The sequence below is a fragment of the Magallana gigas genome, chromosome 2 (genome assembly GCF_963853765.1).
Source record: "Magallana gigas chromosome 2, xbMagGiga1.1, whole genome shotgun sequence".
Classification (NCBI taxonomy): domain Eukaryota; kingdom Metazoa; phylum Mollusca; class Bivalvia; order Ostreida; family Ostreidae; genus Magallana; species Magallana gigas.
The window spans coordinates 24,667,076-24,689,321 of NC_088854.1; the positions used below are offsets into that span (position 1 = coordinate 24,667,076).

A 22,246-nucleotide genomic window follows, 5' to 3' on the forward strand; every position below is an offset into this window, starting at 1 on the left:
TTTTTCTTAGGCTGAAAGAAATTTTAAATACAATTCTAAATTCTAGGTTAATTTTGATGTACTTTGCTTATATTAAAAATAAAATCATGTTATATATAAAGCTTGTTTTACTTTTGTTTATCGATATAAAGACGATGTTGACGAATAATTATAGAGATTTTGTAAATATTGATCTAGTATTAAATATATATAACAAGTCGTATATTTTCACTGACTTCAAGATTGTATTTAATACTTTTATGATAATGTATTTGTTGTATATATAAAAAGAACAGAACGGTTTTGAAAACTTTATTTTAACGATAACTTTATAACAAACAATCAAGGCAAATGATTGAATATATTTACATGTATTTAACTTTCTAACGCACAATCAGGGCTTTTCCTCAGATAACTTCAGACTTTCCCGTTTTCAGTCTTTCCCAGATTTTTGCACATGCAACAGGCGAAGAAAACTCCAAGCGTCTGTAAAATTTTATCACACAAGTTTAATATAAAATTAAAGTAAATTAAACCTTTTCGATGACTTGAAATTATTATTATGTAGATTACCTCAACAACAAGGATGGTAATTCCAACAGCGATGTAGTATATGGAGTACTTCATTACGAGATTGTAGAAAGCATCATAACAGCCCTAGGAAGAAATTTGTATAAACCATTGTAGATTAAAGTTGTGATTATAGGAATCGATATAATTAGAAGTTTTATTTAGGGTATGCATGTTTCCTTATGTAATTGTGTTCTTCGTGCATAATTTAAAAAAAGTTCATATATATATAAAAAAATAAAAATAAAAATCAGTACACACGCACTGTTGCAACCACTATTGAGATAATTAATTCCAAAAGTGGTTGTATTTCAATAGTGTCTGCAACATTGCATCCATACAATGCCGAAGTAGGTACATATAAGAATGAGATGAGGTTTCAAAACTTACTATTCCGTAATAACCGGTGCTGACGGAGTCAGTGCACGCGGTGAATGCCGCACCAGCGGAATTAGCGTCAATACCAGAACAGCAGAAGATGGGGACGTTCTTGGAGCCGGCTGACCCACCTGTAACCCAGGGGGTGGAGTCAAAATCGTTCGTTGTCCCTGTCACTGCATTAACTGCACAGCACTCAAGCTGAAAATGATTGAAGCCATACTATAATGATAAATATATGCATGAAATATGCCCATTTTGTTTAGTATGCGTTTTATTAATAGGGTCGAAAAAATAAAGAATGCATCGACGCATTTTTTTTTCCAGACCAATGTCCTGTGGAATCAATTTATTAATTTTTTTAACTTATAGGTACATGTATGTTATTCAAAGATCGACTTGTTCATGTCAAAAGTAAAGCATATATATAAAGAGCTGACGAACGACACTCTGCTACCGGTAATTTGAACAGGTAAAATCGTTGTGATGATTATTTACGAAAAAAATGTAAACAAATAGCCAATGTTAACAAAAAATTGTACGCGTGCGGAAAATGTACGCGAGATTCGCGAGCAACCTCTGTTCGCAAATATCTGTAGTATAATTGTCGGTGATCGTTCCTCAGCCAGTCATTTCCAATAATAACTAGATGCTGTCATTAGACATTAATACCCGCACCATGTGTTTGCCCCTAAATAACACTGTTTTGTACCAGTTTAATTAAAAATGAAGGCTACATGCAAACTCCGGTAATACATTTGAAAATTATAATTTTCATAACTGAAGGATGAGATCCCTGCCCATATGATAATACACATCGTGACATGAGCAGCACTTTATGTGCAATTTGGGGTAGAACTGTTTGCAGTGAATTTTCAGTTAATCAATAATCTTAACATTTTATGTCATAGGAAGTATAATGGTTTATATAATTATTACAAACACAATTAAAAATCAAATTATGACCCTCCCCGTGGCGGTTGCCGGTTTTAGATTTGCTTCTGTGTGTCTACATGAACATCATCGTGTGCACAGATTTAGAGAAGGGGTGGGAGTGAGGGGTCCAGATCCCCCTCCCCATGAAAATTCGTAAATTACCAAAAATACACCTTGGACCCCAATGCTCTTACAGACATGTAAACGCTCTAACCCATTGCGCTTCAATGTTAGGTAACATTTTTTGGGGGGTAAATATGTTATCAATATTCAACATACTTTATTGTTTATCTCAATAGGAAGTATACATGTACATCACAATGTGCAGGTGTCCTGCACCACCTTAAAGCTGTTATTTACCTAATAAAATAGTGCAAGTTGATTTGAAGAATAGGTCATAAAATACATGCATGTTACAAATGACTGATCTTTGTCTGAAGTTACGTACACAACACAGGTTTGCATGTCTCATTAGCGGGTACTAGTTTTACCCAGCTCTTCGATTAGATGGGTTCACGTGTATACATACATGGGTGTTGCTAAAACGCGGAACGGAAAACGGAACGGAAGGAAAACGGAAATTCTTATCTAATGTTATTTACCTCATAGATTTGTTAAGTATGCTAAAACGATATACTTTATGTACCTTTTTAATTTTTTTTTTTGAAAGATTAGCAATATTAGATTATTTATTCAAGAATATTTATTTCCTCAAAATTAACAGTACATGCATTGACCACTATATTCTGTCCCAAAATATCCTCGATTCACTTTTTGCTGTATATTTATATATACCTCAGGGTTCAAGCGATTCTCTTTTAGAAGCATTAAACATTCTCATTATTCTTTCTTTAAAACGTTCTCTCTAGCTTATCAGCTGGTATAAATACACGGCTAAAAATAAAGAAGTCTACGGGGTTTTGCATTTTAACAGACCCGGATGATAGTGTTGAAAAATTGTGCAAGGTCTTCTGAGTGACTTCCAAATGGAGAAAAGATGTCAACATTTTCCATTATAAATCGTCCAAATGTGCTGCATGAATATTTTGGGATCGACAGACTATAGTCCCAATATATAATCGGAAAATCAAACCAGGCAACGTCTAGAGCTCTCTATTCGGATCATATGTATATAGCTGCTGGAATAAACAACTGCATGCTTTGTAATGCAAACGTAAACAAAATTGCATTGCTAAAAATACTAGTTTCACAAATTACTAGTTTCACAAATTACCGGGTATTTTAATGTTTACTGTATTTCAATTTTTAATGTCGTCAGTCCTACGGTTTTTTTCTTCCATCTCGATAATACTGTATCGTCTGTATGATAAAAGATAGTCTAGAACACCGAAAATTCAATGTTGATGTAAGTACATGTATATATACATGTACATCATATTTGAAAATGATATAAAAATACTCAAAACACGCATAAAACGCTTTCACTAACTGCGTACGTTACGCTAATGTGCCAGCAATACCATATAAGAGAAATAAGTAAAAAGTTATAGCCAATTTGCTCGTTTAATCATGTTAATGTTTCACAATTCGTATACATTTGATTTTTCCGTTTCGTACTCAACCGAATGAATACAATGCTATAATTGATAGACATTCATATGAATATTAATAAGATAGCAACATGTTGATAATCATTCATTAGATATAAATAAATGATACAAAGTAAATCGTTTCTGGCCAGTCTATACCCTTTTTAAGCGATAAACGTGATGATATTTTCCATTCCGTTCCGTTTTCCGTTCCGCGTTTTAGCAACACCCATACATACATGTCTGTGTTTTCCGTATGCAGAAAAGGATTACGGTAGTTAAGATCAGCTAAAGGAATTCATTATTGTGTTTTAATTGGATTATCATTATGATGTTGACCAATTTAGGTAAGCATAATACATGTAGTAGCAGTAGCACAATATAATGAGATGCCAGCATGGGATTCCTGCCAGCATATACAAGTTCTACTTTCACTTTCTAAATGTAATCTCCCTTTGACAGCATACTGTATCATCATCTTTTAATATTTAAATAAGCTTATCATCGTTACCTATCCTATCGCATTTGTAAAGTTTCTGTCATTTTAGTTGCAAAAGTTATTTTTTTCATTTGTCAGACTGCATGCACTGTTGAGTTGACCCCATATTGACCCTGTATAAACAATTTCTTATTAAATTTGTGTATTACATATGTAAGTAAGTGTAGACACTTATATTTTTTATATGAGGTATAATAGGAAGGAAGGAGTATTTCTTTCTTAATGTATTATAATGCATCAAATACAATGTAGGTCATGACCTTATGGGACTGTTCTGACCCCACGAAACAGGAAAATACAAAATATCTTCTTAAGTCATTATGATGCATCAACTGGTGTAAAGTACATTAATGACCCCCAGGTGTTGTCTTTATCTGGGTTCTTAAATTGAATCATATATCATGTACATATTATATTATTGTTTCTTTGTTCAAGGCATTGAAGATGGTATGTAGGTCATGATCCCAAGTGCTCTTCCTGAAATTATCAAATATCATAAAAACCATTGAGATTCCCACCTTAATTCAAAGATATTATTCCTCCTTAGGTCATGCAGGCGCATCAGATCATTATGGCATGTAAGTCAAGACCCTAAGGGGTCATCCTGACCCCCTTAGAATCAGAAATTGTCAATTATCTTTAAATTATTGATGTTTGATGATCCTATTTCTATTTAATCTTTATTAATTATTAAGTCTCCTGAATGAAGTTTGGAGACTTATTGTTTTTGTACGGTTCTTAATACATGTATTATTATTCTTCATCTTCTTTTTCTTCTTTCCCGCTCTGAACTTGTTTCTCAGAGATGGCTGAACATAATTGTACAAAACTCTAGGATATGATAGGCCTGCAAATCTAGTTGTGCACCCTGGTTTGATTTTGCTCATTTTGGGTTAGACAACCACTTTTCGGGGGAGGGGGGGGGGAGGGGGGTGTCAAAAGGGTGTGGGGTCTAACATTGAACCTTGTAGGAAGAATCGTAGACTCTATTGTAAATGGTAACTTGAACGGACAAAGATAATAATATAGGGTTTTCATAATCATATATTGGCTGTTACTGGCAATATATAGGGTTTATTAGATCTGACCCCTGGGGTCATCCCCACCTCCCAGGAATTTGAAATTACCATATATCTCAGAAACTGTTATAATCATGACCCCTAAACCATATATATTCATGTTTCTGATGTCAAGGGGCATCAAATGTTATGTAGGTCATGGGCCCTGTGAGTGGTCCTGACCCCCTCAAACAGCAAGTCCCTTAACATCTTCAAAACAGTTGAGATCCCCACCCTTAAACCATATATATTCTTGTTCCTTGTGTCAAGGGGCACCAAACGGTATGTAGGTCATGGGCCCCGGGGGTGGTCATGACCCCCCTTGAACAGGAAGTGCACAAATATCTCGAAAACAGTTGAGATCCCCACCCCTTAACCATTTATATTCTTGATCCTTAAAGGGCATCAAAAGGTATGTACCGTTAGGTAATGGGCCTCAGGGTTAAATTTAATTTTTCAAAACCGTAATGCACATCTATGGAACAGTTCCTATCATATCCCAAGATATGATGTGTCTATCCATTAAATCATAAAAGGAGTTCTAGGATCTATGTTTTTTTGAAGTGATAAACGTCATTTTTCTGCTACTTTTTGACTCCCTGGATGAAATTTAAATTTTTAAAACTTTACTGCACATCTATAGAACAGTTCTTATCATATCCCAAGATATGATTGTCTATCCATTAAATCATAAGAGGAGCTCTTGGATCTATGTTTTTTTTTTAGTGATAAACGTCAATTTTCTGCTACTATTTGACTCCCTGGATGAAATTTAAATTTTTAAAACCTTATTGCACATCTATAGGACAGCCCCAATTATATCCCAAGAGATGACATAGCTACTCCAAAAGTTGTAAGAGGAGTTCTGGGAACCATATTTTTTTTGCAAAAAAACGTCATTTTTTGTTGCCCACTGATCCCCTTAAAAAAAAAAAAAATTCTGGAACCTGATCACGCTTCAATATGACACCCCCAATCATATTCTAGAAGATCATTTGGCTACTGCCAAAAAAAAAAGACGTTTTTGAAACCAGTTTTTTTGTAAAAAAAACGTCATTTTTCAGCCATTAAATGACCCCCAGGACAAAATTGAAAATTCCGAAACCTTATTGCGCATCTATAGGATACCCTAAAACATATTCCAAAAGATGATTTGTCTACTGTTGAAAATGTAGGAGGAGTTCGAGGAAGAAGGTTTTTTGTGAAAAAACGTCATTTTTTACTAATTATTTGACCCCCAGGACTAACAGAGAATTATTGAAACCTTTTTACAAAACAACATGATACCCCAAATCAAAATCCAAGAGTTCAGTTTGCTGGTTTATAAGATGTAAGAGCAGTTTGAGAAAGTAAAACGTGACAGACGGACGGACGGACGGACGGACGGACGGAACAGGGTAACAACAATTTACCCGAACTTTCTTTAGAAAGTGCGGGTATAATTAACGTATGTACTGTAATAGTAATAAAATGTTCGGTTTCCAGTCCATGTACTATAATGATTGGTTTAGTCCATGAAATATAATGTTCGGTTTACAGTCTATGTAATATTAAGCTTGGTTTAGTCAATGTAATATAATGCTTGCTTTACAGTACATGTAATACAGTTTATGTAATATAATGGGTTTTTTTAGTCAGTGTAATATAATGCTCAGTTTACAGTCTTTGTAATATAATGCTTGGTTTACAGTCCATGTAATATTATGCTTGGTTAACAGTCCATGTAATATACATATGTAATGTTTGCTTTACAGTCTATGTAATATAATGCTTGGTTTACAGTCCATGTAATATAAGGCTTGGTTTACAGTCTTTGTAAATACAACACACCATATATGGCTTACATAAAAACAATTACAATTTTGAACAGTCCATGTAATATACATATGTAATGTTTGCTTTACAGTCTATGTAATATAATGCTCGGTTTACAATCCATGTAATATAAGGCTTGGTTTACAGTCGTCTTTGTAAATACAACACACCATATATTGCTTACATAAAAACAATTACAATTTTGAAGTCAAATATTTTTCAATTTTTTTTATCTCTAGAATGCTCAATGATTATGCAACATTTAAGTGATTCAATTGTATATGTGATTGGTCAATACGAGATTTGCATAATGATTATACTTGCACTTAAAAATACTCACAGTCATAAACATGAAGTTGAATGCTGTTGAAATTTCGTCTGTGGTGAGATCATCATTTGAGTACTTATTGGTCAGCTGTGATAAGAGCTGAGATTTCAAATAGGACTGGGCCTATAAAGGAAAATAATTCATGTAATGGTTGTGGATTTATATAATCCCGTTATGTTTATCCCGTGCTTTAAAAGGATTCTAGTCAGTGACTCTATATGGTAAGTTTATATAACATTTTTTCAAAGCTTAAAAAACAAGATGTACACAAAGGTTATCAGAGAGTACAAAAAAACCTTTATTTCCTATTAAACCCTAGCCTCTTCTAACACCTTCTTTGCATATGCTTGATAATTCTATTTATATCGATATCAAAAGTGATCTATTCACGCGCAGATCCAAAGGGGTCGAAGGCTTCCATATTTTTTTGTAAAAGGGATAGGACAGTAAAAATTGCTTACCTCGGCATTCATCAAAATCCATAAAACAACTGCAATTGTCTGGGCCACAATTAAACTCAACACAACCAAGGAATACTGAAAAATATATATCATACATATAATTGTATGCATGTACATTAATGCAAGTACTGAAACAAACCTGATGACGCACTGTGCAGATATAATTATCAATTACATATATTAAATTCAAAAATATGTTTCAAATCTTGTAAAACATAATTATGACCAATCAAATAAATATAGATGGCACTAAAAACCTATTTTTGATAGCACATACTACATACGGCCATTTACTTCTATGGCGACGGTATATTATACAACAAAATCTGATCTTCGTTTTCATTGGAAAAAACCTAATTGTCTCATTTATTTCCTGCAATGATCAAAGTACTCACAACACAGAGACAGCTCCGCGCCTTCTTACACGCCCCACATATCCCCAGGGTGGCGATGAACAGAATGACTCCCCCTGCCGCCACCATGACGATGGCCAGGCCGTCTGCTAGGTCGGCGGCGTTGAAGCTCCCCACGGACAGCGTCTTCATCAGGGGCACTACTTTCTGGTTCACGTAGGTGACGTCAGCAAGCATCACGGCCCCGGGCACGATCAACATGATGGCGAAGAGCTGGAAAATTAACGATATTGTGTTGCATTGGCTCGCATATTGAATTTCTTAAAAAAAAATAGAGTTGATTATAGAAAAATTCGAAAAATTTTCGAAAACAGTAGTTTAGAATCTTATACATGTAGTTGCATGATATAAATCAAAAGCTGAAAATAACATTCTGCAATCCACAGAAACTATTATAACATCAATTGTTATAAGTATTATATACATGGATAACGGAAAATGTATCCTTTGATATGTTCGAGTTCAATTTCAATAACTTGATTTTACAGCTATTAAATATATTATTATTTCCGTTTATTGTTTGATATTCATTTCTTACATCAATTGAATATTGTTTCTGAGAATCGTCGACACTTACCATGAACAGTCCATTCACAACAACAAGGTAGATGTGTCCAAGAGTGCCACAGCAACCCATTGTTTATCTGTCAAAAGGTGAGCATATGAACTGATGGAAATTACTTTGTTTCATATAACATCGTCGAAATTAAATAAACGAAGAAAAAAAAGGATTGAAAAATTAACAATAAATTTTTTAAAAAGAAATTACCAATTAGTGATGTGGTCCTTTTTTATGCAAAGAATGTTTAAAACTTTGACTCTTATGACCAAAACTCTTTTGTATTATTTTTAAACGATGTAAATAAAAAATCCGATAAGTAAAATAATGAAGTTTTGTATTTTTATTAAATGTACATGATTTTTAAATGATTGGAAATAAACTTACCTTGTTTGTTGTCCGTTTAAAATATTATGACTTGAGACCTGTTGTAGTGAATTGACTTTTTGGTTTTGAAAAATGTTTGCTTACCAAACAAAACCTCCTCACAACGTGTCCAACCTTGTTGTTGTTGTTGTTGATTTGTTTTGGGATTTTTTGCGTCACAGTTGGGGTCTCTCGGCGAACAATGGACAGGTCATTATATACCTGGGTAGACGGCATGACGTCACTGTCCATACCTTACACAGGTGACCAATTACAGTTATAGGCGAGGCGGCACCTTGGAAGATTGCTATTAATCTGATTAAATTTTAGACACAATAAAAAAAACCAAAATTTAATTTACAGTCGGTTAATTGGAACATTATTCTTATTTATCATCTGGAAATCTCAATACAGTTGGCGATCTCGTTTCCAATGGTCATTGTGTGTTGTCGATAGGAAAGGCGACCAAACATGCTAGCATAATATCGGAATAAATGAGTATTTTACATCAAAATACTTCTCTTTGTTCAATGCACTTATTCGCATTTGAATTTCAATGATATTGTGATGCTGAAAATAATTACTGCACAAAAGCGTTTAGGAATTCACAAGTTAGTCTCTTGCATTACTAAAAAAAGTATTCCACAAATTACTTGGGTGTAAGTAAGACTTGTTAAATGCAATTGCTGTTTTGAGACAAAGGGGAAGATTGAAGTGAGTGAGTGTTAAATGTTGTATGTAAAGTTGACCATATGTAAAAAAGATATGCACTACTTTCTGGTTTCCAGGAAGGTCACCTTGTAATCTCAGGATTCCGGTCAATTTAGATAAAAATCACCGATCTCTTTTGGTCCTTGGTAAAAAAGAAGAAAAAAATATACATAATTATACATTTGAATATTATCTGTTACGATATAAAAATGCTTACAGTGACCCCCGTTCATTGTGATTCATTTAATTTCATATAGTTTTTTTAAGTAAAATAATTTAAGATGTGTTTTAATCTATGCCAAGTTTACGATGCCATAACTTTTTTATTCATATATATTATTTAAGGAATGAATTTAATTTCTCCCTATGTTATACGATATAACATAACTTGGCGTAAACTGTACCAAGTTATATGTTATACTCGTATAACTATGAATGCCTTTGTGTCAAACATACATGACTGAAGATACATAAATAATTAACTAGAATGAAAATGTTACAGTCAGTTCAATATTTACCCTTGCTTTTTATGTGGTTGTTAGGCTTACAAATAAAAAGTATGCGGGGGATTCTGCATTGCCAACGACCTAAAACTACCCGGTTGATAGTATTGAAAAATTGTGCTCCTAGAACTTCCGAATGGATTAAAGCTGCTCAATTGTTCATTAGAAAATTTATCCGAGAAAAAAGAAAAAATAAGAGTTACCTCAAAGAAGAGATCGTGGACTTTTTTTCAGTATCGATTTCAACTGTTTTTCACAGACGGGTATGTATAAAAATATTAATTAAGGAAATTGACAAAGTGACGATGCCCCCCCCCCCCCCAAACACTTTAAAAAGCAGGAGCTGCCCCCTTTTTACGGAACATGTAAAAACTTATGAAGATTTTAAGGTTAAGCCCCACCCCACCCCCCCCCCCCCCGACTTTCAAAAATAATATCGTTGCTACGTTCCAGGTACAAAAATATAAATGACAACTTTCATTAATTTCTGTTCTTTGATGATACAGTATTGAATTAGGCGTGTTCTTCATCGTTTCTTTGTTTTATAACAATTTGAAATCCCTCGGTATTAACATAACATTATCTGGACATAACCATTCATAGTTGTCTTATGTGGTTCATTTTCTGATTAGTTAGTGGGTTTTTTTCATTATTTAAAGGGGCATGGTCACGATTTTGGTCAAAAATAATTTTTCCGATTTTAATGTTTACATTGCTTAAGTAAGGAATTTTTAATAGGCAATCAAAATTTGAGTATCATTTGTTGAGTTTTTAGCGAGGTACAGAGTTTACAATTCTTTGCAATGTTAACAAAGTTTTTGTTTCTATTTTGAATGTTGAAGTAAAAATTCTATTTTCAGATCTAAAATAAATGTGTTAAACGTTAGAAACAGTTTATTTATGCTTTAAAAGAATATGAAAATAAACAAATCAGCTTGAAAAATTTTTGTTACTAGTATATTGAACATATGTAAACAAAAACAGGGCACGAGTCTTGTTTATATGACAAAGAGCTTTGAGCCTTGTATCAGGTCGGGTACACTACCTTATATGGATAGCATTATTTAACATGTGATAATATTTACGTCAAAAAGGTTCCCCAATCCAGTGAGTGAGTCGCAAAGCATGACGGTCTACTATTGGTGTTTACTTTTCAACACATACACGTGGTTTGTGGCTGTTTTATACATACGCATACAAGTACAAGCAAATTTTGATAAGGAAAAACTGTCTAATTGTTTATTGGTGACTTAATTATAGTACACCATTAATAAATGCAGGTAATTGTACATTTTTAGCATACATAAATAGCCACGATAGTAGAAATGCACAAATATACAAATACAGAAGTACAAGTTATGTATCGTGTAGTATTTTGTACACTAAGCATTCTGATGAGTGTCCCTGAAGAAACTTCAAATTCTACTATAATAAATGTTGTCCCAAACCTGGGGTATCACGTGAAAAACGTACTCACTGCTTCTAATATAATAGGGAGTACTTTGACAATGAGGTATTTAGATGGGTTGATATTATAAGGCCTCATAGGCAATATTTTTCAAATGTGAGCATAGAAATGAAAGATCAGACATGATTTTCCAGGTTTATTTCATTAATTATGAAAAATAATTGAAATTGAGTTTCCAAAGGACAATTCAAAATGGTAATATATTTTCAGTACGCTTTGTATACACTGAAACTTGCAGTAGCCCACAGTGCCTTGCAACTCATTCACCTGATTGGTTTGGCAATAAAAGTAAACAGAAACCTAATTTTGTATGCAAATTTATGCCGACGTCACAAAATCTAGCGGTTTCGACCTGTGTATCTTTTCATAACTCTACGACTCACTGTCAAATTTCACTTAATCATTAGAAATCCATTCCTAAAGCATTGAAAATGATAAAAAAAAAAAGTAAAATTGAATTTTACCCAAATCGTGACCATGCCCATTTAAGAATGTTCATAACATTTTTAGATTCTTTAAGTTTATCACAGTACATGCCTTTCTGATCATTGTGGTCGGGGGGGGGGGGGGGGGGGGGGGGAGGGGGTGTGATCAAATAAAGTAAAGATCGAAAAAAAATATTAAATTTGCTTTTTGATATGCATGCATATATGAGTACAAATAATTATTTTGAACTTCACAGCGCAGTTCAGAAAGAGGGGTATAAAGTTTGTCAAGCTGGCCACACGGTCAGTGGACGGTCGGGGAAAGCAGTGCTATTTATAAATTACATTATGTGGGTCACATGCAGATTACTGACCAGGCAGTCCGACCCAGGTAAAATTTAGCCATTTTATCTTCATTTAAATGTCAAAGTAAACTCTACGTGCATAATTCAGTGTGCATTAAGATTTGTCTAAGATGATTGTCCTTGAGTAATCAAACTCATGACGATTCATCAACAGAACAATCTGACATCGACGACGATAAACTTCAGTGTAAACAAAACGTCCTTGCCTTAGGTTTATGGGTAACTGTATCAATTGTATTGGATGTGAAAAGGAACTGTTCATGGATCTGCCTTTCTAAATTCAGTCGTGCAGAAATATTGGTAAGAACCTTATTTTAATGTAGAGCAGCATATGCATCAAACATGCTTCCATAATTATGTGTATGCATGACCTAGATGCAAACATCTATAAGCGCTGGTACTAGTATATGGTGCATAACTTTTGTGTTGCTACATATGTAATATTGAAAATGAGATTTAATCTCAGATATACATTTACTCAGATGCTCTCTTCTGAGATCGTTCCATTTTTCTACTTGATGAAAAGTAGACGCTGTCATCTAAAATAAAGCGCTGTTGGATGCAGTGACCCGACACATCATTTGACGCTTGCGTACGCCCTTCTCCAGACGGTGACATGCCACTGAATTCTAAAGGGGAAAATTAGATCTATTGCCCCCAAAATGTCCAAAGACGAGGAGACAGAAAAAGAGAAGGGGCAACACCCCCCTGCCCCACCCCTCCCCGACCATAGCTACTTCTAACCGGTCTGCAGTGTACTTTTATCTGATTCTGAGCAGTTGCAGTGTCAAGGTTATAACGTTTACTTGATGTCTATTAAGATTGTTTGATTATAATGACAAAAATGTGTATGTTGTAAAATCGGTAAATAACAGAGGTTTATGATCATTGAGTTGTTTTCATTTGAAACTGATTTTAAATTCGAAATGTTTTGTACAGAACATATAAATGTAATTTAGATGTAGATCGATCTGTAACTCAACTTGACATGTTGTAGACATTTGGTTGACATGCATGTATTCACACCAGGCTTCGCAAATATAATGAAGTAAAATATGAACAGAAATAATTACATATCGAATCGTTCTCATACATGTAGAATAAGTAAAAATAATTGATTACACTGACTTCTTAATTCGAAAGTTGAATTAATGTGAAATAAATTGTCTATGGGAGAACAATTAGAGGGTTTAAACACTCCATTATTAACTATCATTAGTGTCGAATTCAACCTTTAAAAAGTATGAAATTCGAAATACAACTGGTTCACAAATTTCGACAATCGAATCATGTTTCCAATCGAATTTCAATGAAGAACTAGAAATTTTTTTCAAATCATGGATATCGCACGAATTTTCGTGACCATGTGTTTCAATTGCTCGTGGTCCCGTGAATTTCTTAATCATGTTTTATTCACATTTAATTCAGCATCACTTAGCGAAAGAAGATTGGGGGGGGGGGGGGGGGATAAGATAACGCACATGCCCATTTGATTTAGTCGTGAAATACAATTTCTATTTTTTTTTTCAATTGAATCAATCTAATAATGATGATCCAAGTTTGCTGAAGGACAAATTCTAACTGTATTCAGTTTTGAATATTTTGATAAACGATAAAACACTGAGCCATTTCAATCGCAACCTAATGCGCTGTTAAAACGCTATTATACATGTACGACTTTGGCCATAAATCTACGGACTTGTTTTATTTTTCTAACACTTTCAACTGTTGGTAATCAAAATGATATTTCAACGTATAGTGAGTCATCCTTCCACATTATTGTTTATTAAAATCATTTTGTTTTCCATTTGATTTTATAAAAACTAAGACAAAAATACGGAACATAGTCCCACTCTATAAAAGAAAACGCATTAAATTTCCAAAAATGACACTATTTGAAAGTTTTGATACCCATACGCAAGTTTAAATAAAAAATATCTCAAGTATTTAACATATTAAAGAGTTGCAAATCGATGTTATGTTAAAAATACATTGTTTTGAATGATTTAAAAAAATATTAGATTTGTTTATATTTATATTTTTAGAGTCTTATCCGTCCTTACATAGGTATTTTACAATCCTTATCTACCCATCTTCTCTGACTTTGCCAACGATTTTGCTATAGCAGGCTCAGTTGAACATGTCCTTCACTAAAATGGACCCACCACCTTTGGTATGTGGTATTGACCAGGGAACTAGCAACACCAAAGTGTGTGTAAGTAATATTAAAAGTTTCGCCCGTCCGCCCCCCCCCTCTCTCTCTCCTTCCACTCTCTCCTTCCTCTCTCTCTCTCTCTCTCTCTCTCTCTCTCTCTCTCCCTCTCTCTCTCTCTCTCTCTCTCTCTCTCTCTCTCTCTCTCATATCTTTAATTATATGATATACGATTATGATAACACAGCTTCTAATTTTAGACAATGATAATACTTGGAGCCTAGACTTGTTGGTTTGCCGATTTAGCCATTTCTTCGTTTCTTAATATATAATAGTTCTGTTGACTATTTAGGTATTTGATAGCAATACAGGCGAGGTACTAGCGTCCAGTAGCATAGAGACAAAGAGGATAGAGCCAAACGAAGGGTAAGGCCACTGCCTAATGCTATTTATTTTAATAATTAATGATAGCATTCTCATATTAATTAAGAGTTCCGGTTTCTATTATTATTAACGAAGGGGATATAATATTATTGTACTAAGGTATCATTATTATCATTTGTAATTACATTGTATTCCAAAGTTTTCGGCTGTTCATGACGAATGTACATTCAAGCTGATATAGATGTTCTCATTAATCATATAACCCCAGACCAAAGGACAAATGAAGTTTTGTGGTTAGGTGATAATCAAAATAATATATACATGTACATGTATGTACACACTACACAGTCATACCTATCCTCTAGATGGACGGAGATGGACCCCTTATATGTTTTGGAGACAGTGGTGAACGGCATTGAAATCGTTGCCCAGCAACTCAAAGACAAAAATATCAGCATAAAGCAAGTCAAATGTACTCCTATTTCTTATTCATTTTTTTTCGTCATTTTTTAAAAAGTATTAAGTTACTTTAGTGAATTTTATGTGATATTTAGTCCTTACATTTATGTTATCTGTGAAATAGTTTTTACTGTTTGCTTTCTACACAGGTTTAGGAATCACAAACCAGATGCTGACCTTTCTGTCCTGGAGCAAAAAAACAGGCAAACCTTTCTACAACGCTATTGGTAAAATCTCACAAAAATAACTTTTTGTAACAATGTTTATAAGTAGTATCTTTACATTCCACAAAGATTTTACGAAGTAAACGAAAACTCTTACATCATATTCAACACATAAATCTTCTACATTTTCTTAGGTATATTCTAAAATCGATTAAAATGCCATGATACTGAATGAATTACTACTTAGTCAAAGTAAAATATCAAAATCCAAACAAATTTTCCACAAAAACACAGAATACATTGTAAATGAACTATCAGTGACAAACGGAAATGAAATTAATCTAATTATATTACCCATCTTCACGCTGTGCAAGCGACTACTTGTAATACTAGTAACAGCTGAAAGTGACTGAAAATTATATTTATCCAGATAAATGTATTTCGTATGTAGTTTATCACTGTAGATAAAATATAAACAATAACTAGATACGACCTCGTTACGAGTAACGAGTAGGTCTTCCGTCCGATTTTTTTTTTAGATAAAATGATACCATGAGATATCGATACAATTTCAAAATTACCCCCCCCCCCCCAAAAAAAAAAAAAAAAAAAATTGAAGATAAAGAATAAAAACCCTAATTACGTCATACATGGGCCTGACGATGACTCTTTCAAACCGATAATGTAGAGATCAACAACTTTGATTTTTATAATGCATAACAAAATATTTATCGTTTTCAAGTTATTCGTAATAGAATTTACGAGTCTCTTGGTCCCTAATTAAAGGGGCCAGCCCCTTTTTCTTGATTTTATTGGATAGAACTTTTGATTCTCTACTACTTTTGTTCTATATGTCTTGTCAAAATATCAACTGATAAAAAGATACTGATCAAAACATATGGAAATTTTGATTCGAAATCTGTACCCCATTTTTGTGACTAAGCGAGCTCCAAGGAATAGCGCCACTGGTGCAAAACAACTAAATAGTGCACAACTTCAAACCATCCTGAAAATTTCAAAGTCATATCTCTTATAGTTTCTGAGATCAACTCTGCACAAAATTGGTCGTAAAAAATTACAAAATCGACCGTAAATCCGGACCGGAAGTGATGACGACAAAAAATTCAAAAACATATAAAATTCAGATAATTTCCCATCATCTGTGAAAAAATTGTTCAGATCGGTTGAGTAGTTTTCGAGAAATCGCGTGCACAAAATTTGGAAAAAAAAATAAGAATAAACAGTACGAAAACAATAAGGTCTTCCGTTGGAAACGGAAGACCTTAATTATATACAGCATTTACATACGAATAGTTTATTCAAAAAAGAAATGCTGATACCTTTTAATAGAATGGTGTGACATTCGAGTTCGCGACGATAACGAAAGAGAACTGGATAAACTGCCGGGAAGAAACAAGGACCATTTTAGAGTAAGAACTGTACATTACCTTACAATTTGATTCCTTATGATCAAATTATTCAGTCAGAATAAAGCTGCCAGTGACAATTCAATCAACAGTTTTCTTTGTTTTCTATGAATTTAGCATTAATTCCAGTAAAAAATATGAATAAATGTATATACTCGCATGAGCAACAAAGAAAGTATTATATGGTTAACATTTACTCTTTGAGTCTCTATGATTTAGCCTTATCATAACCACAAATCCATTAATTCGTCAGGGTAAGAAGATTGTGAATAAACAAATAACTTGTAGTTGTGTTGATTAGAAAACCACTGGACTGCCTTTGAGTTCGTTGTTTTGGTACACCAAAATCCCCTGGGTCCTCACCAATGTCCCCGGTGTAAAGGAAGCAATTGAAGAGGGCACCTGTTACATCGGTACAATTAACACCTGGATATTATGGGTATGTAAATGCTGTTTTAAATTGCATTCAATTATTTCAGAGTGCCAACGGAACAAATATCAACAAGCATTCTGAGAGTATTGCATAAGCAATTCACGTCCCCTACCAGTTTGTAGAAATTTGTGAAAACAATACACTGTTATGCAGAATATCATTTCTTACCGTCTTCTGTACCCCGAATCAACAGACCAACCCGATAACGAACCCGATTGTAATAATAATACAAAAAAAACCTGTCGATTAAATTTACAACACAATGCTTGACACTATTTTACAGAACTTATTTGTTTGTTAAAAACAATCCAAGGAATGGTCCAAGCATGCACGGTAATATTACCACTGGCGTCGGAAGCAAATTGAAAGGGGGGGGGGGGGCTAGACTAATCCTCAGAAATGTTGAGGAGAAAAAAACTAATTCCCAAAATCATGGAAATCCTAATCCGTGGGTGGTGGTGGGGGGGGAGTATACCTATACTTCCAAAGAAAAAATCTTACCTACCAAAATTTTTTTTCCACAAATCCTGAAATTCCTAATCCGTGGGGGGGGGGGGGGGGAGAAAAAGTGGGGGGACTGAACCTTCTATGATGCTATGTCCCTAATGGTTAGGTCTAATTTTGAAAAAAAAAAAGGGGGGGGGCTAAGCCCCCCTAGCCCCCCCCCCCCCCCGGTTCCGACGCCTATGATTACTGACTACATACTTTCCTCGTTTATTTGATACACACCGAGCCCTATAACGAACCCGAACATTATAAAATTGGAATATAGAAATATGTCAACCAGACGCTACAAAAGTGTAAACTTGATCTGTAGTTTGACATTTTGAAGCTGTTCAGCAAATTTCATATTATTCCTCAAATGCATAAAGAAAAAAAGCGTGGAAAACTGAAGTGGGAAAGACATACGGACGGACAGACAGACGGCTATAGTCCCCTCCGGTGAAAACCGGTAGGGGACTAATTAACGCAACTTAACCCACCTAAGGAATTAAATAAACCCAATCATTTTTGTATTTTGATGTACGGCATACATATATATTTTAAAAAGATGCATTTCTAACAGAAATCATTGTGATTACTATTTTCGCACCATACTGGTTTAGAATCTGACGGGCGGATTGGATGGGGGTGTTTATTGTACAGACGTCACCAATGGACAGATCACGGGATTGTTCAATCTGGAAACATGTACCTGGGACCCAGAGTTGTGCAGGTAATAGTTAAGTATAATATGTAAATGATAAGTACCAGTTAAATTTAACAAATTGATAAATCTACTTTCATATTTTTATTATTTGAAATTGTGATAATCAGTTAAAAAGATTACTTTTTTGGTAGCTACTTTAAGATTCCTCATCATGTGTTCGCCGAGGTGAAGAGTACATCGGAAATTTACGGATATGTCAAAAATGGAGCTTTCGCTGGAGTGCCTATTTCGGGGGTTCGTGTTTTTTTGGTGTCATGTTGTTAATTTAGTATTTACACCCACCCAGTGAATTCAAAATTTACAAACATGACATTTTTCGAATATTTATGGTGTATTTTACTTATGTGTAACAAACATCAGATCCATTTATCCATGTAATCCATTTATAATTATAAAGTTTTGATCTTAAACTAAATTATTTCGTGGAATCCATCCTTGGTAACCATTGCAAAACGATGGTTAATATGTTTGGGTTTGGGCCAGATTTGACTTCATACTCCTTTTAATTGTAGATGATAGGAGATCAGATGGCGGGTACTGTTGGACAGTTATGTTTTAAGGAGGGACAGTCAAAATGCACGTAAGAGACATGTATATTCGACCTAATTGTCAATCTACATTAAGACCATATCCCTCTTCATGATTCAAAAGAGGACCTGTTATTTATTGGGCATAGTGTAACTTTATTAACTTTCATTTATATCGTAATCTGTTACTTGAAATGAAAATGCCGAAATGGAAAAAAAAATACTAAATGAGATAAAATATAGTTATTTTCTATTATCTATTTTATAAGGTATGGAACTGCAGGTTGCTTGAATATAAACACGGGTGCAAAGGTATGACTTCCGTAATGTTTTGAAATTCATTTAGTAGCAACTCCTGAAAAACATTTTATTTATATACTAGACTTGTTTCCTACAGTATCTAAATTAAATTAACGTTCAATGTTAACAGTCCATTAATAAAAGAAATAATACTTACATGATAGAGTTTAATAATTTTCATTTAATAATTAAATGATCCAAAATGTATAAATATTGACGTGGTAAACAAAGCAAACTATTGTGGCTATTAATGTTCTTTTGTATTCACAAAGGCCGTGTATTCTACCTGTGGTATGATGACGTCACCACTTTTTCAACTTGGTAAATCGGCACCAGTTGTTTATAATCTTTGGGTAACGCCGACTAATTTTAATTAAAACAAACCAGTCAATAAATGAAAGCACTGAATTTTTTTAGATTTTTAAATAAATTGAACCATGATCATAAAAAGATTCCATTCCTCTTTTCTAGGGTGCGGTAGAGGGTTGTGGCCAGTTGATGAGGTGGCTAAGAAACAACCTCCAGATCGTTCAATCAGTGAATGAAATTGGTATTGATGTTTATGAATATAAAATAGAAATGTTGTTCAAAACATTTGATTTTTATTTACAGAACGAAGTTATTCTTATCAAATAATAAAAAACTAAAGTTCTGTACCAGTATTTTTAGAATATTTGATTCTTCATCTAATAGAGGTTTGTTAATTTGTAGAGACACTTGCAGCCTCTGTTGATTCGACGCATGACTGCTTCTTTGTGCCTGCTTTCGGGGGTCTGTTAAGTCCTTACTGGGAGGATGATGCAAGAGGGTAACCAAATACTATCCATTGTGAAAAGTTTAATTTGCTATACACAGACAAATAGGTAGTTGTTGGACATACCAACTAGAATAAAGCAGGGTTTGGCTCGCCTGAGCTGATACCGCACTTGTGGTGTTTTGACCAGTGCCGTAAAGAAGTGAGCAGTTTTGGAGTAAGGACATTGAGATAATATATTTTTCTTGTATACAGAACAATTGTGGGTATGACAAGTTACACTAGACGGGAACACATTTGTAGAGCAGCCCTGGAATCGACCTGCTTTATGGTCAAAGATGTAAGTCCTGTAGTTTAACCAAAATAACACTTAACATGTAACTAAATGAAACAAACCTTCTTCTATATGCATTGTAATACTGCAAATTCTGTCGAATAAATAATGAGATTTTTTTTCATTCTTTATTATATGTATGATGACTGCTTTTAATAAGATGATAACGGGCGTGGAAGTCGACACTGGGTTTCCAATATCGGAATTATTAGTGGACGGCGGAATGACAGTTAACAATCTACTACAGCAAATACAGGCCAACTTTATCAACGAACCCGTCCGTATGGTCATTTTGCAGTGATGTATTATGAAATCATTCAGAGTTAAATAGTAGAATTAAAATTGGAAGTTTTTTGGTAACATCCAAGTGATGAAATCATATCTAGTCGAAATAAGGTTTTCAAATATTTAAATAGCCTTTTGTCCGACTTGCACATATGCGCTGCTATTTCTTAGAATTTTGCACACAAATGCATTACTAAGAAAGAAGCTACCAAGGGAATGTTAATTCCTGAATTTTTCAAACTTGAATATGGCGTTTTTCCTTGAATTTTATGTAAATTTTCAATGCTAATTTGCAATTAGGGTTGGTCATAAAATACTTTTGTAGTTCGATCATCTATAACCGAATCGACATCTTTCGGAGCCGCATTGATGGCAGGGGCGGCAAAAGGAGTAGATATATTTCCAATTTCTGCAGACAAAATGAAATTGGATGTGACCTTTTCAATACCTTCTACTACGTTCACATCTTCAATGGCTGATAACGGTAAATATTACATTTTTGTTATTTCCACTCATGTGTACATGGTAATTGCTTGTTTTATTTCTCTCAACCCATATCAATGATACATAAAATAAAAAAACAACAATCATATAAAAACAAAGTCACGTAAGAAAAAGTAATATAACATCATGATGTAAAACGTTGAAGCATATTTGAGTAAAGTTCAAACAAAATTGCAAGGTATAGATTATTTTCTATAAATTAAGTTGAAACATCAAAATATGAAACTGCTGCACCCAAAAAAACTATTAAAATTATGGAATAATATTGATTTTTTTTTTTTTTTGCAAAAGCAAATTAAATCTTGACTTTCCAGTGAAGTTGAATTTTCATTTTATACGCAGAACGCCAGAGACTTTTCAAAAGATGGGATAAAGCTATAGAAAAGGCAAAGCACTGGGTCTCCGACTGATATACATGTACAACAGATAAACAGGCTCTGTGACGTTTATTGCGAAGACTTTATTTCTTGAATTATGAGTGATATAATTGTTCACTGTGAAAATTAATGTTAGCAAAGATACGGCTGTCACGAATCTCTCAAAATTATAACGCGAATAAAAGTTGGTTTACAGTCATATTCTGATCTCTGCGATTCTAGTCGTCTTTTGTTTTTTGTAGTAAAAAACTGAAGGAGAAAGTACAGTGGTGCCAAACACATGTGATGGACACGTAATTGGTTTTTTTTTAAATCTTTTTATCTATATGTAAATATTTATAATTAGTTCTAGCTAATTAAAAATATGATATCCCTTTCCTCTTTGAAAACATTTTTTATGATGGGAAATTTCATCGCATGAAATAACATCTTAAGTTAAAAACAAATTTATTGAAATTACATGTATCACACTTCGAAATAGTTCCCAGGACACCCTTAAAACCATGCATGTATAAAACCAATGATGACGACATGAACATTGTTATAACGTCA

The 22,246-nt window shown here is 33.8% G+C and overlaps 2 protein-coding genes across 5 annotated transcripts; one reads left to right on the top strand and one right to left on the bottom strand.

Moving 5' to 3' along the window:
• Positions 1-277: 277 nt before the first annotated feature.
• LOC105321214 (CD151 antigen) lies at positions 278-9,153 on the bottom strand. 2 transcript variants are annotated; one of them, XM_034443693.2, is made up of 8 exons: positions 9,018-9,153; positions 8,565-8,631; positions 7,970-8,200; positions 7,575-7,649; positions 7,126-7,236; positions 940-1,128; positions 553-636; positions 278-465 (listed from the first exon to the last, which is right to left on the bottom strand). In XM_034443693.2, the coding sequence occupies exons 2-8, from the start codon at positions 8,622-8,624 to the stop codon at positions 397-399; spliced, it is 819 nt and encodes a 272-aa protein (XP_034299584.2). In that variant the 5' UTR covers positions 8,625-8,631; positions 9,018-9,153; the 3' UTR covers positions 278-396. The 2 variants fall into 2 exon arrangements, with proteins under 2 accessions (XP_034299584.2, XP_011417768.3); XM_011419466.4 differs by having other exon boundaries at positions 8,934-9,119.
• Positions 9,154-12,278: 3,125 nt separating this feature from the next.
• On the top strand, positions 12,279-21,908 carry LOC105321210 (glycerol kinase). Of its 3 annotated transcripts, XM_066075795.1 has the most exons (19): positions 12,431-12,684; positions 12,914-13,176; positions 14,430-14,599; positions 14,889-14,962; positions 15,286-15,392; positions 15,529-15,606; positions 16,894-16,973; positions 17,272-17,409; positions 18,510-18,619; positions 18,745-18,847; positions 19,126-19,193; positions 19,410-19,452; positions 19,713-19,793; positions 19,912-19,990; positions 20,152-20,248; positions 20,450-20,534; positions 20,689-20,809; positions 21,139-21,297; positions 21,660-21,908. In XM_066075795.1, exons 3-19 carry the CDS (start codon positions 14,525-14,527, stop codon positions 21,725-21,727), a joined length of 1,566 nt encoding a protein of 521 aa, XP_065931867.1. In that variant the 5' UTR covers positions 12,431-12,684; positions 12,914-13,176; positions 14,430-14,524; the 3' UTR covers positions 21,728-21,908. The 3 variants fall into 3 exon arrangements, with proteins under 3 accessions (XP_065931868.1, XP_065931867.1, XP_034301560.2); XM_066075796.1 differs by lacking the exons at positions 12,431-12,684; positions 12,914-13,176 and adding an exon at positions 12,279-12,410; XM_034445669.2 differs by lacking the exon at positions 12,914-13,176.
• The last annotated feature ends 338 nt before the right edge of the window (positions 21,909-22,246 follow it).